At 42.1% G+C, this 14,675-nt stretch overlaps 1 protein-coding gene across 4 annotated transcripts in view; it reads right to left on the reverse strand.

Moving 5' to 3' along the window:
* Positions 1-14,675, reverse strand: part of SPOPL (speckle type BTB/POZ protein like) — a 71,114-nt gene that overhangs the window by 38,049 nt on the left and 18,390 nt on the right. For all 4 annotated transcript variants that reach the window (XM_030210230.1, XM_030210232.1, XM_030210228.1 and 1 more), the window contains one exon: positions 11,646-11,773. In XM_030210230.1, coding sequence (XP_030066090.1) covers positions 11,646-11,773 — 128 coding nt within the window. The remainder of the gene's footprint in view (positions 1-11,645; positions 11,774-14,675) is intronic.

The following is a 14,675-nucleotide window of genomic DNA, read 5'->3' on the forward strand; positions in this document are numbered from 1 at the left end:
GCTTTTCAGTACTAGACAGAACAGTTCATTTGAAACTAGCACCAGGGAACAAGATACAACTGCTGTTATTGCACAATATTATGTGGTTATCACGCATTATAAAACCATGAATAATTTGAAATTGGTTAAAAGGCCTCTTTGTTTAGTAAAGTATGCTAAGTTTTAATGTGCCTTAAATGCAAGGCTGCATGCTAATTATGGAAGGCATGTCCAGAATATCCTCTGCAATTACACGGCTAAAACATTCATTGACTTGCTTTACATGTCTCACAATTAGCACAGACCCTTAGCGTGCCCTGTTGAGGAGAAATTAAACAATTCTGTGCTAACAGCACATGGTATGTTTTCCACTGCAACTGTAAAATGCCATTCATCCTCTGTCCAAACCCCCGCCTAGATCCCACCCCTTAAGACAAAGTGAACTTACTGCATGAATTAGTGCACACTAACTGCTAAAAGACCATGCTAACAATTCACATGCTAAAACGCGCATTAACCACTGGATTCTATATATCGCACCTGTTGTTCCATGCCAAAATCCAAGCGTATTCTATTAATGACGCACGTAACTTAAAAATCGGCATTATACAACAAGTAATAACGAGTACTAAATGGCAATAATTAGAATTTACATGCACAACTCGCTAAGCGTATTCTGTAACGCATAGCACTTAAATTCTAATGTGTGGAGCCAAAAGGGGGTGAGATTATGGGCAGGGAAATGGGCGTTTTGTGGGCGTTTTCAAAATTTACGTGAACGGTTATAGAATATGACCTTCTGTGCCTAAATCAACATGCTGGTATTTACGCCATGTTTTCCTTGGTGTAAATGGACACATGAAGTTCTAGGTACTGGAACATCAGCTAAGTTCATTCGATATACCGTGTCTAAATCTAGGCGCTGCTTATGGAATACGCTTAGGCAGAAAATTATTTCATGCGGATTTTTTAGGTGCCATATATAAAATCTAGCTTTAAGTGCTTAATGCAGTGGTTCTCAAACCTGGTCCTGGAGGCACCCCAGCCTGTCAACTTTTTAAGATATCCACAATAAATATTTATGAGAAAGATTTACGTGCACTGCCTCCACTGCATGCAAATCTCTCTCATGTAAATGTGTTGTAGATATCCTGAAAACCTGACTGGGGAGGGTACCTCCAGGGCCAGGTCTGGGAACCTCTGGCTTAATGCCCTTTAGTAAAAGGCACCCAAAGTAGCATTACAATAACCTTTGGAGAGAAATGAAACATTTTAATCAAAATAGTGGTATGAATAATAAAATTCAGAGTTAATTTAAACTTGTCTGTGTGTAAATAAGATGTTACAAATACAATGCATCTAAGACCACATGTCAATTTTCCTCCTACACAGCATTATAACATATACTGTAATTAAGTCTTAACCCTGCCAAGTCGACTTTAAACATTTCCTATAAATACACAGATCAAAGTAAATTTATTAGCAGCTAAAACACCCATACTTCTAAACCACTAAACAGACCACAGCAGCAGTGATAACATGTCAGTGTATATTTAACACAGTGCCAAGATTATGCCTTTCCCACATTTTACATTTCACAAATACCATCACTGAGATTTCACTAAAAGTATTTACGCTGTTGGCAATGTCTAGCCAGCATATAGTTTATTTTAGGTTATTGTCCATTTAATATACCACCCTTCATAAATTGGAATAAACTTGGAAACATAAAATCTGAGCAGTTTACAAACTAATAAAAATCAATAAAACAAAGAAATTAAAAGAAACTAATAAGAAAAGAGAAAACAGAAGTAGTCAGGGAACAAAATAGAGTAGAGAGGCAAGCAAAGAACACAGAGCAAACCAGTCTGCCAAAATATAGCTAATGCATTCATTCTAGCAGAAGAGAACAGTATAATACATTAGGCCAAACCAGTGGGTTTTCATTGTCAAGTATTAGTAGATATCAAAGATAAATAAGTAAACAAGAAAACAGAAATGTGACTATTCTAACTCCTGAACTTATACTGTTGGTCCCTTCTTTGAGAAGGCTGCTACTACAAGATTTACTAGGTTGAAAAGAGACAAGCAAGCCCTCCAAGGGCCTATACCAGTGCCACTTAATTTATGAACAGATATGAAAGTTGAGACTGGCGCTTTAGTTCTCGGCATTCAAGCTTCAAAATTAATGATGGGTCATACCACATGTGGACCAGATTTAAGGACTAGGCAAAAACTTCTTTCAAGTTTGCATGTTACTGCAGGGTTAATGTTTCTTTGCCGATGTAAGGTGTATGTGAAAAAAAAATGGTGGGATAGCAACAGACTTTTACGGCAAAAAGCAGCCCTGGATCAAATACCCATCTAATGGGAGCAAGAGCATAGGATTCAGCTTGAGAATAAAGATTGAGAGTGTATTTTAAAACGCTTACTTACAGCTTCAAATGCCAGTAATCTTATTAAAAATGGTTATAAAGTATTATATAGATGGTATTATACTCTTGAATATTTAAAGCGAATGTACGAGAGAAGAACTGAACAGTGTTGGTGAGACTGTGGGAAGCAGGAAACTTTCCAACACATATGGTGATCTTGTCCCAAGGACCAGACATATTAGGAAATGGAGGTACAGTGCAATCCGCTTAAGTGCAAGGGCCTGGGACCAAAGAAATACATGCAGTTAACTGGAGCGTGCACTTAACCGTTGTGACCCAAAGAAGCTTGACATCTGATAAACATATGTACAGTACTGTTTAGTATACGTACAGTATACAATCTTCATTAACTGACGTTAGGATTACTTGAAGTAATCAGTCATAGTCCTCTGTACACTATTGGGTCTGTGAGTTCTATAGACTACGTCTGCCAGACGGTAAAAAACTGTCATAGCACTGACATCCAGTGGCCTCCAGACAGGCCCGCACGGTGTTGAGATTCTCCAACGCTCTTGCAAAAGTGACAGGAGGTTGTTGAATTTCGTCAGCATGTGCCTCGCTGCTCATGTCATCATCTGTTTCATCATCAGCCGTTGCCTGCGTGTAGGCGCATATCTCGACATTGCTTGTGACCTGGCTTGGCCACTGTTTGGAAAACAGGATACTGGGCTAGATGGACCACTGGTCTGACCCAGTATGGCTACTCTTATGTTCTCATTCCACAGCATCTTTTCAATTGAAAGAGACTCACCTCCTGTGCATTTATACTACATAGATATTTAAACACGTATCATATCTCACCTCTCTCACCTTTCTTCCAAAGAATACATATTGAGATCTTGTCTGTCCCCAAACACTTTATGACAAAGGCCACTGACCATTTTATCAGCTGCGCTCTGGGCAGACTCCATCCTGTTTACATCTTTTTGAAGGTGCAGTCTCCAGAATTGTATACAAGATTCTAAATGAGGTCTCATCAGTCTTATACAGGGGTATCATCACCTCCTTTTTCCTACTGGCAATTCCTCTCCCTATGCTCCCAAGCATCGTTCTAGCTTTCACTGGCACCTTTTCTGTTTGGCCACCTTATGATCATCACATATGATCACACTCCGAGTCCTGTTTCTCTTTTGCACGCAAAAAAGAAGTTCTTCACACTCTAAACTATATTGTTCCCTCAGGTTTTTGCAGCCCAAATGCATAACCCTGCATGTTTTAACATTACGTCTAAGCTGCCAAATTCCAGACCATTCCTCTAGCTTCACTAAGTCCTTCTTTATGCTATCCACAGCATCAGGTAGGTTTATTGCAGATTTTGGTATCATCCGCCAAGAGGCAAGACTAACTAGACAACCCTTCAGCAATACTGCTTACAAAAATGTTAAAAAGAACCGGACCTTACGGCACACCATTGGTAACATCCTTTTCTTCAGGATGAGTTCCATTTACCACTACCCTCTGTCACCTTCCACGCAACCAGTTTCTAACCCAGTCAGACACTTTAGGGCCCATACCGAGGGCACTCAGTTTATTTATTAATCATCTATTTTTTTATTTTTTATTACATTTGTACCCCGCGCTTTCCCACTCATAGCAGGTTCAATGCGGCTTACATATTATATACAGGTACTTATTTGTACCTGGGGCAATGGAGGGTTAAGTGACTTGCCCAGAGTCACAAGGAGCTGCCTGTGCCTGCAGTGGGAATCGAACCCAGTTCCCCAGGACCAAAGTCCACCGCTCTAACCACTAGGCCACTCCTCCACTCCAAAGGCTCTGCTAAAATCTAAATACACCATATCTAGCACTCTCCCTCAATCCAACTCTCTGGTCATCCAGTCAAAGAGATTAATCAGATTTGTCTGACAAGACCTGCTTCTAGTGAAACCATGTTGCCTCGGGTACTGTAATCCAATGGATTCCAAAAACTTTACTATTATCTGTTTTAAAAATGCTTCCATTAATTTACTTATTACAGAAGTCAAACTTACTGGCCTGTAGTTCCCAAACCTCTTCCTTACTTCTGCTTTTGTGGAGAGGGACCACATCTGCTCTTCTCCAGACCCCCAGGGCCACTCCCAATTCCAGAGAAGCATTGAAAAAGGTAAGCCAGCAGAGCAGCTAGAACTTCCCTAATGTTCTTCAGTACACTTGAATATATGCCATCCAGTCCCATCACTTTGGTGACCTTTAGCTTAGCCAGCTCCTCACGAACACAGTCCTCTGAAAATTGTTGAGAACTACCACCCTTCTATTCCTATTTGTGTTTATCTTCTGCGATCCTGCTGTGAACGCAGAACAGAAATATTTGTAAAGCAATTCCGCTTTATCAGCATCTACATATTCCTCCCCTTCACCTTTGCATTTCCTCCTATCATTAACAAATCTAAAAAAAAAAAAAAAGTCGTCATTCCCCCCCCCCCCCCCCCCCCCCCCCCCCCTTTACCATATTGGCTATTTTTTCTTCCATTTGCATATTTGCTTTCCTCATCCTTGCTTTCCTGACTACTCTGCCAGCTTCTCTTAGCTTTCCAGATATTGCCAACTGTCTTCTTCTTTCTGCGATCTCTTGTAGTTTATAATGGCTAACCTATTTTTCCTTACCTTTTCAGTTACTATTTTTGAGAACCAAAGTGGCCTCCTTTTCCTCTTACTTTTATTTACTTTTCTTAAAAAAAGGTTTGTTGCCCTTAAAATAGCTCCTTTCAGTTTTGCCCACTGCCTTCCAACTTCTTCAAGAAGTTCCCATCCAGACAGCAGTTCCTTGAGGTAGTCCCCCATCTGAACAAAGTTAGTTTTTTTTTTTTTTTAAGTCTAGAACATTCACTTTTGAATGAACCCTCTCCACACCTATTTTAATATTAAACCACACCATCTAGTGATCACCTACTAGAAAATCAGAAACACTCTCCCCATTAGTAAGCACCAAGTCCAGTATGGCCCCACCCTGCGTGGGTTCCATTACCAACTGCTGGAATGGTTCCCTCTGTAGAAAATCCAGGATCTCTCTGCTTCTAAAGACCCCGCAATAGGGATACCCCAATTAACATCTGGCATATTGATATCGCCTATTAGTAGTACTTCCTCCCCGGAGTCGCTGCCACCCCTCCACTCTGTTCGCTATTAATTCCACTTACATCGCCGCAGCACGCAGATCAGCTGAGCTCCCGTCGGCCTGGCCTTCCTTCTCTGCCTGTGTCCCGCCCTCGTGTGACGTACCGTCGGCGAGGGCAGGACACAGGCAGGGAAGGAAGGCCGACCGGAGCTCAGCTGATCTGCGTGCTGCGGCGATGTAAGTTGAATTAATTGCGATCAGAGGGCCCGGGCCGTGTGGAGGGGTGGCGTCAGCGACTCGGGGGGGGGGGGGGGGGGGAGCACAGTTTCCCTCTCTGTCCCGCCCCCGTCATCACGTATTGACGCGGGGTGGGACAGAGAGGGAAGTCTCTACTGCGCATTTGCGAGTGAGTTCGGTCACTCGCCGTTTATATGTTTGATTGACACCATCTTTGTTCAGCAGCCCTTGGAAAAGCATCCCATGGTCCACAAAAATCAAAATGCTCTTGATGACACTATCTGTGCAGCCACATAATCTCCAGGATGTGAGCTTCTCTGCCTTGGCCTTTACCCTCAATAGGGAGGGTTGGCAAGAACACCACCTGTGCACCACTCTGCTTCACTCTCTTTCCCACAGTCATGAAGTCACTTTTGATACATTCGGAGGGGTTCCTAGCAGTATCATTTGTGCCAACATGGATGAATCACATTGGATAATAGTCAGGGGACTAACTATACCTAAAACCATGGATTGTTATTTGTTTGCTATATGACCTCAGGAGCCTGAGTCCGAGTAAGTTTACTGCAAGTGTGTTTACGGCCAGTAGACTGGTACTGGTGGCAGGCCTGGAAATAACCTAAGTTCCTCATGAGACTATGTGTACTTGATGACCAAGCTCACAGCATTGCGTAGGAACAGATTATAGCATTTTGAAAGACTTGGACCTGTTAGGCTACAATGGAGAGGCCTCTCATTACAATAAAACTGCATCTCTGCTTCCATCACAAACAGCTATGTTCCATTTAGTAGTATTTGATATATCTTAAGCCCATGGGTCCCTAAGCTGAACGTGGACATTGAGGGAGGGGAGAGTTTTGTTCAATTAGCAGACAATGCTATGTTATGAGCTACAGTTGCTATTATTCCTGTTGGATAACCTAATTTTCAATAAAACAAGACAACAAAGAAGGAATTATAATCCATATAACTAGTGTGTCTATGGTTACTCATACCTTTCTTTATCCCTATACACGTAAGAGTTCAGCTTATTAGGGTAATAACACCAGAAAGAGCACTCCATACATAATTGCCCCATAGTCTCAACACCCCTTCTCAAAACAACAAAAAACAAGACCTTCCCCCTGGCACTTAGTCTAGTGGATGGGGCAGGAGCAATCCCTCTCCACTTCTGCCTTGTGGCCAGCCAGGTTCAAAATAGCAGCTATGAATCCTAGCGGTACAGTCCCACTGTTTGAGTTTGTAAGCTAACTTTTTGGGTAGTTAAAAGAACAAAAATGCTATATTGGACCAAGCTGTTAGAGTGCAAAAACTGGAAAAAGAATCTGCTGATTTTAAAATCATTGCAATCTGTGAAAGTAAGACACTTAAATCTTAGAAGGAAGAAAGAATCTAGAGAATTTTGCTAAGGCTGCAAATTTACGTCTGTTGAGATGTCCTCATTCTGTCTCTGTTACTCCTCATGATATGATCTGTCACTATATAAGAAATATTGGAGATAGAAACGTTAATACACTTTAGCACACGGAGGAAAATTATCTAAGAGTCGCCTCAGAAGCAACAAGCAGTGGATGCTGTGCAAGGCCTTAATGTGGATTTAATTGGTTTTCTGGAAAATTCTTTCTGAGGTAGCTGAATCGGCCATGCTCATAGTTACATTCTCCTTCGTAATCACATAGAGATTGTTTTTTTTTTTTTTTGAAAGATTTCTTATTTTTCAAAATATATCCAGAGAGTCAAAAGAGACATTCAAAAGAGACATATAGTTCCTATTGATAAGTCCTGGGGTTATCCAGCTGTGTGTGTGTGTTTGGGGGGGGGGGGGGGGGGGGGAGAGACATTCCCCTGTAAATACATTGTTTGATTTAATTTCCCAAAATATATTTTTTGTAGCATCACAACTACCAGCTTTTCTGGTTTCCAAAAGTTACCTGTGATGGGTTCCAAGATCACTACACTCCTTCAGGTGTTGATGCTTCTTGAAATCTCTAGTTCTTCCGACCTTAGGCTGGAAGCTACTTTTTCTTTTCCTTAAGCTTAAATTTCTGTGCGTTACTTATACCTTGTATTTTTCCTGTGGAATCCTACATTTCTCTTCTACTGGTACATAGATAATTCAAGAGATTTTTTCCCCTTTTGTTAATGATATATATAATATTCATATTTAGTGCTATTTTCCATTTCTGTTCAAGTGTATGTTGCTTGATTTGCAATTCTAAAATTGCATTTAAAAAACCAAGCTGATTAATACAGGTGCCTTTGCACTTACCTAGACTGAATTTTTATTTTTTTTTTACTTTTTATTTATACAATTTTTAATATGCTCACAAAGATTAGATTAACTTTGTACAGTAATTAAGCCTTATAAAAACAAGTAAATATATAAATTTAAATGCAGACAAAAGCCCCCCCCCCCCCCCAAATCAAGGCCTATACTTACATCAGTAAGGGGAATATGGTCATCAAAACAGTCATGACAGAAACATAAAAGAAATAAGCTATGTAGGAAAAGAAGCAGGAACTAGCACTAAAATTCTACGCTGCACTTATTTGTCTAACATTTAGTGGATCTTTAATTCAAAAAGTGGTGCAACTGAGAAGGCTCAAAGAAATGGTGTATAGTATTATCTATCTTCAAAATACATCTATATGGAAAACTTGCTCCCAAGGCTATCGCCTCCTGTCACATTAAAAGAAAACTTTTCTCTCTCTCCTGTGTCCATCTGGAAATATTCATATCTCCCAAAAACATGGCCGGTGGTTTATCTCAAGTATAACCTAAGCAAAGCTTTATCCTGCAAAAAAACTAAAGATACCAAAAGGGAAGCCCTAAAAATAGTACTTCTTCCCAAGAGCTTTGATGTCTGACGAAAGTTCTGCCACAATCGGCCCTTCCAGGATTTCCGCCTGCATAGTTGAAACCGGTAAAAAACACGGCTTCTGTAAAGGTGGAAAACCATCTTCTGGATGTCTGAAAACCTCTTTTAAAAATATGTCAAAGAAAAAGAAAAAAAAAAAAAAAGTACCTCGAACAGACCTTACTTTAACGGATGGAAAATTCAAAAGTAATAGATTTAAAGCTTTAGCCCCATTTTCTAGGTTCTCAATCTTGCAATGAGCTAAATTAGCATCTTGCAGCAGTTTACTATCCACCTCCTTCACTTGGGAGAACGAAGATTCCAACTGTTTAACCTTTTGCTAATGATTTCCCATCCAAGACTCTAAAAATTTAATTGTAGAGGTATTAGTCACTGAGCTAGTGATAAAAGTAACACATACCTTATGGAAGGTTATCTACTGCTGTCCAAACAAACTCCAAAGTGATCTTAGATTCACCAGCGGCTGCAGAACTGGACTGACCTGAAGTGAACTATCCTTAACCACTGTGGGGGCAGCTTCCTTACTAGAAAGTCTCACATAAAACTCCACTAAGGAGACTGGTGGCATTCTCAAAACTTCCAGCGTTGCCATTTCTTGCCATTCAGTAGCACTGGGAACATGCCCCTCCACAAGCGACTGGAGATTGTCACCTTCTGACGCTCATGCCTGTGCTTCTCCCAGCATGCCGAGCGGACCCAGAAGATAAGCAGGGCCAAATAGACTGAGCAATACTTCTCCCTCCATGTTGAAACTCCTCTCAGTACCAGCATCAGCAGAAGCACTTGTTCGTGCAGTGTGTATGTGGGCAGTTATCACCTTCTGCTTCAAGGAAGGAGGGCCAGGAGTTAAGAAGAGATAAACCAGACTTTCCCCTTCCTCTTAGGCAGAGGAAAATAAGACAATATTTAGAATTAATTGCAGGATCTGCCTCACAAACATCCTGCACCAATGCCATCTTGGCCACACCTCTGCAAAATTTTAACATATTACTTGTCTTGTCAAAAAACGCATGCAGGTCTATGCCCAAAAAGTAATAGGATCTCTTGCTAACACCTTTAAGTCTTCTTCTTAGCTTCCAGAATGCATAGATATGCACTGCATCATCAGTTTTCTCATGTGCAAGAGATGCCCTGATGGTCTGCCGCATTCGTCCTGTCCTCTCCCCTCCCCAGGTCCAGCCAGCGTTTCTCTCCCCTACTTCCCGAATCCAGCTTCTCTCCTTCACCACCACCCCCTCTCCTCCCGGGTCCTAGAGAATAACTAATCTGTTTCCTTGGCCGGCAGTGATTAAAACATGCTGCTCTGGTAGGAGTTGGGGCCTTTCCTCTTCTGGTCCCGCCCTTGTGATGTAACTTCCTGCTTCCGTGAAGGTAAAACCTGGCAGAGTAAAGTAGCATGTTTTAATCGCTGCCAGCCAACAAAACAGGTTAGTTAGAATCTAGGACCTGGGAGGAGGGGTGGTAGGAATGAAGGAGAGGGAGATGTGTTGGACCCTGGAGAGGGGGAGGGAGATGTGTTGGACCCTGGGGGGGGGGCAGGGCTGAAGGGAATTATACCATACTGAGTATGGGGGAAGGACAGGGCACAGACAAAAGATGCTGGGCATGGAGTAAAAATGGAGACAGGGACACAGGGCAATGCTGGGAAAGGGGTGAGACAGGAACATAGAGGGGTGTTGTTGATCAGAGGTGGAAGTCAGGGGCACAGAGAGGCAATACTGAATATAAGGGGAGGATAGGGATACTAAAAGGACAGATACTGAACATGGGGGGCGGGGGTAGACAGGGAACAGGGACACAGAAGTGCTGGACAGCAGAAACAGGGACACAGGGAATATGGATGTCAGACATGGAGAAAAAAAATGCAAATATACAGGAGACCTCGATAAGGCAGGGGGACAAAAACGGAGACATGCAGAAGACACAGACAAAATCGAATGGAAAAATAAAATGCTCAGAGTACAAAAGGTAGAAAAAATATTTTATTTTATCAACTGGACCATGTCAGCTTTGGGAAACGTGGATAGGTTGGCTTACTTTACCACAAGTTGGGTTAGATTATGGCGGGGACGGGTGAGATTTCTATCTCTGTGCAATTCTCTAATCCAGAGTTTGCCCTCCTTCTCTTCTCCCTTCTATCTTGCCACTGCCATTCAGTCTGCCCTCCTTCTCTTCCCTCTTTCCATCCAGAGTCTGCCCTTTTTCTCTTCCCCCTTCCATCTGGCTACTGCCCTCCTATCCTCCCCTTCCATCTGGCTACTGCCCACCTTCTTTCCTCCCCTTCCATCTGGCTACTGCCCTCCTTCTTTCCTCCCCTTCCATCGAGTTACTGCCCTCCATCTCTCCTCCCCTTCCATCGAGCTACTGCCCTCCATCTCTCCCTATTTTCATCCAGCCTCTGCCCACCTTCTCTCCCCCCGCCAATTACATCTAGCCTCTGCCATCCTTTCCTCTCTTACAGCCTAAACCTCCTCTCTGTTTCTCCCCCAATTCGGAGTCTTGCCTCCTCTGTCCCGCTCCCTAAACACACACACACACACACCCCTGCTACTGCTTCTCTAGTGGCAACACCAGAGCAAGCTACAGCCACCACAAGGCAGGACTCTTCATTCACATGGCTGCCAGCTGTGCCTTGGAACAGAAAGTGACATTCGACAAGGCAGGACCGCCAGACCGCAGGTGGCTGCAGCTTGTTGTGGCTCATCTAGAGAAGCAGCAGCAGCGGCTTGGGTGGCAGCGGGAGGGAGGTGGGGAAAATGTGCTGCGGAACCCCTGTGAGTTTGCTGCAGCAGCACACAGTTTGGGAACCGCTGGCGTAGCCATTAATGAAGGAAATAGGAAATGGGGCCATTTTACAACTGCACTAAAAGTGGCCCCAGCGCGTGGGAAACCCAAATGCTAGTCATAGTGCAGGCCATGTTTTAGCTCAGTTTAGTAAAAGCGTCCTATAGTGAGCAACAAAAATTTTAATACAAAAGTAGACCGGTTAAAACACACTATTTACACCTTATACACACACCACTTTAGATAATTCAGGAAAAAACGGAAAGCAGTACCCACCTCACAAAATAATGTAAGTTTGTCATCAGGTAAAAGACCATTTGCTTCATCAAGTAAAAAATCTCTTCGAATGAATTTTTTAAAACCCCAGTCTTTGCCTTGCACAAATCGGTATGCTCTTTGGCTTTCTAGTTAAAACAAAAACATATAAAAATGCAAAAACAAAAAACAAAACAAAAAAATAAACTAAGAATCAGGAGTGACTGAATAAATCTTGCAGAAAAGAAATCAAATCAAGTAATCCAGAAAATAAGAAATAAAGAGAAATCACAGCCTTTAATACAACAGTATCTTCTTCCTACTCAGGGGCCAATGCAGAAAGTTGTGCAGAGTCTACTGCAAAATTAGCAAGACAAAGATACCAAGGTATGCAGTATGCAATAAGTGTTCATTTTTAAAATTAGAAGTAATTTGCAACAGTAATTCACAGCTCATTGCAAAATGTCACCCTTTCTGTCAGTACCTGAAGTGCAACTGGCTCAGGCACTGATAGGGTAACATTTAACGAAAGTTTGCCTGTGTTCTGTATTGGCCTGACCTCCCCCTCCCCCCCAGGACCTGAAAACTGTCCTTCTCCCAGGCCTCCTCCTCCTCTGTCATAAGTAAATGAGAGGCTGAAATGATGACCACTCGTTCCTGCCTCTGACACCACCATCTTGAAAAATAGTGGCACCCGGATGCACCAGGCAGGGTCAATTTGCCATTTAAGGGCAGTTCGGCTCATGGTAGCTTTCTACATTGGCCCCTGAACACTGTACTCAATATTCCTTATTAAGTAGTTTCTAAAATCTAAACTAGGTATTTTATTCCCGGGGGGGGGGGGGGGGGGGGGGGGGGGGGGGGGGAGAGAGAGGATGAGGGCTCTTTAGTCAGGTTATTTTAGCACAAAGTCTCACTGCATAAAATTGGCCCCTGTGCTAAAATAACCCGACTTAACAGTAGCTCATGTTGATTATTTCCCACATAAATTTTAAAAGACTATCAATTTACAAAGCTCTTGTTTTGAATCTACAGGGAGAAAATAATGAATCGGGCCCTAGAGTCACCCTATGTTAAAGCACCATGTCATAAACAAATCTATTCAGTACTTTTTTTAACAGTTAAAACCATTAAAAAAAAAAAAAAACTTACACATTTTGGCAAATAAGGAAATAACATTTTGTAATAATGTGTCATATAAAGTTATGGATCAGTTATAGAGAAACCATGCTAATATACTACCTTGATATTTTCAAAATATGAGCAGGTTAAGAATGAGAGAAGATATCTGGCAGTTATAATGTATGCAAAAGATAATCAATTAGGGTTATATTCTACAATAAGAGTACTATCTAAATAATTGCATTCATTCAATGTACTCCAGACTACCATTGATATACAACTATTATTTAATAAACAACATGTGTCCACATGTTTATTAAATAATAGTTGTATATCAATGGTAGTCTGGAGTACATTGAATGAATGCAGTTATAATGTATGAACAACTTCAGTGCCAACAAAAACAGATTATTAAAAATCAATCTATGATCCACTTGCACTGCAGTCATAGGGCCTCGTTTACTAAGCCACACTAGAGGTACATTGGCGTTTTTAGTGTGCCCTAACCGTGTAGATGCCCATAATATTCCTATGGGTGTCTACACAGCGAGTGTTAATTTTTAACACACGCTAAAAACACTAGTGCACCTTAGTAAACAGGGACCATAGTGTCCTTCCAATTCATCAGGAGAGGCGTATTTTCAAAGCACTTAGACTTACAAAGTTCCACAGGTTACATATGTAACTTTATAAGTCTAACTGCTCTGAAAATGAGTCCCAGAGGTTAGCTTGTATAAACAACCAACCTCATCAGGCAGAGAAAGGAGGAGGAAAAGAAAAGCTAAACCAGTACAATCCTATTTCTTATTACATTTTTGTGGCTAGAAAAACCATATCCCACCTACCAACAATGTTTTTCTTAATAGTGTTTTTTCAGGACAAAGCCAGATTAAGCAGAATAAAGTACTTTGTAAAGTTCATTGTTCTGTTTTTGATTCTCTGAGGCATATTTTCAAAGCACTCAGCCTTCCAAAGTTCCATAGGTTTCTATGGAACTTTGGAAGGCTAAGTGCTTTGAAAATATGCCTCAATGTGTGCTAAAACTGCATATACAACCAGAAGACAGGAAAGAAAAAACAAGCAGCAGCCTAACTGGAAAAGTCACAAAAAAAAAAAAAAGAAAATATGGTGACTAAAACATCAAATCAAAACTTATATGCCGTTAAAATCCCCCTTTCAGGGTTCAGTGCAGTTTCCTGAGCAGTCGTGGAGAGGCATAATCGAACGCGAACGCCCAGATAATACGGTTTGTGCCAGCCAAATGCATCGGATTTGTGCGGATTTGAGCTGGGCGGTATCGTTTTTCAGCGATAATGGAAACCAAAGGCGCCCAGCTGAAAAAGGAACAAATCCAAGGCATTGGGTTGTGGAAGGGGCCAGGATTCGTAGTGCACTGGTCCGCCTCACATGCCAGGCCACCAACCGGGCACCCTAGGAGGCACTCGTAAAAAGTAAAAAAAAAAAAAAAAGTTAACTACCTCTGAAGTCCATAGCTCCCTTCCCTTGGGTGCTGAGCCCCCCAAAACCCACTGCCCACAACTCTACACCATTACCATAGCACTTATGGCTGAAGGGGGGCACCTAGATGAGGGTACAGTGGGTTTTGGGGGCGGTTTGAAGCGCTCCCATTTACCACCACAAGTGTGACAGGTAGGGGGGGATGTGCCTGGGTCCACCTGCCTGAAGTACATTGCAACCACTAACAACTGCTCCAGGGACCTGCATACTGGGTATGACATTTGAGGCTGGCATACAGGCTGGAAAAAAAAAGTGTTTAAAGTTGTTTGTTTTGGGTGGGAGGGGGTTAGTGACCACTGGGGGAGTCAGGGGTGGTCATCCCCGATTCCTTCTGGTGGTCATCTGGTCATTTAGGGCACTTTTTTTGGACTTGTTCGTGAAAAAAAAGGGTCCAAAAAAAGGGACCCAAAT

This window comes from Microcaecilia unicolor, chromosome 7 (assembly GCF_901765095.1).
Source record: "Microcaecilia unicolor chromosome 7, aMicUni1.1, whole genome shotgun sequence".
In the NCBI taxonomy this organism is placed as follows: Eukaryota; Metazoa; Chordata; class Amphibia; order Gymnophiona; family Siphonopidae; genus Microcaecilia; species Microcaecilia unicolor.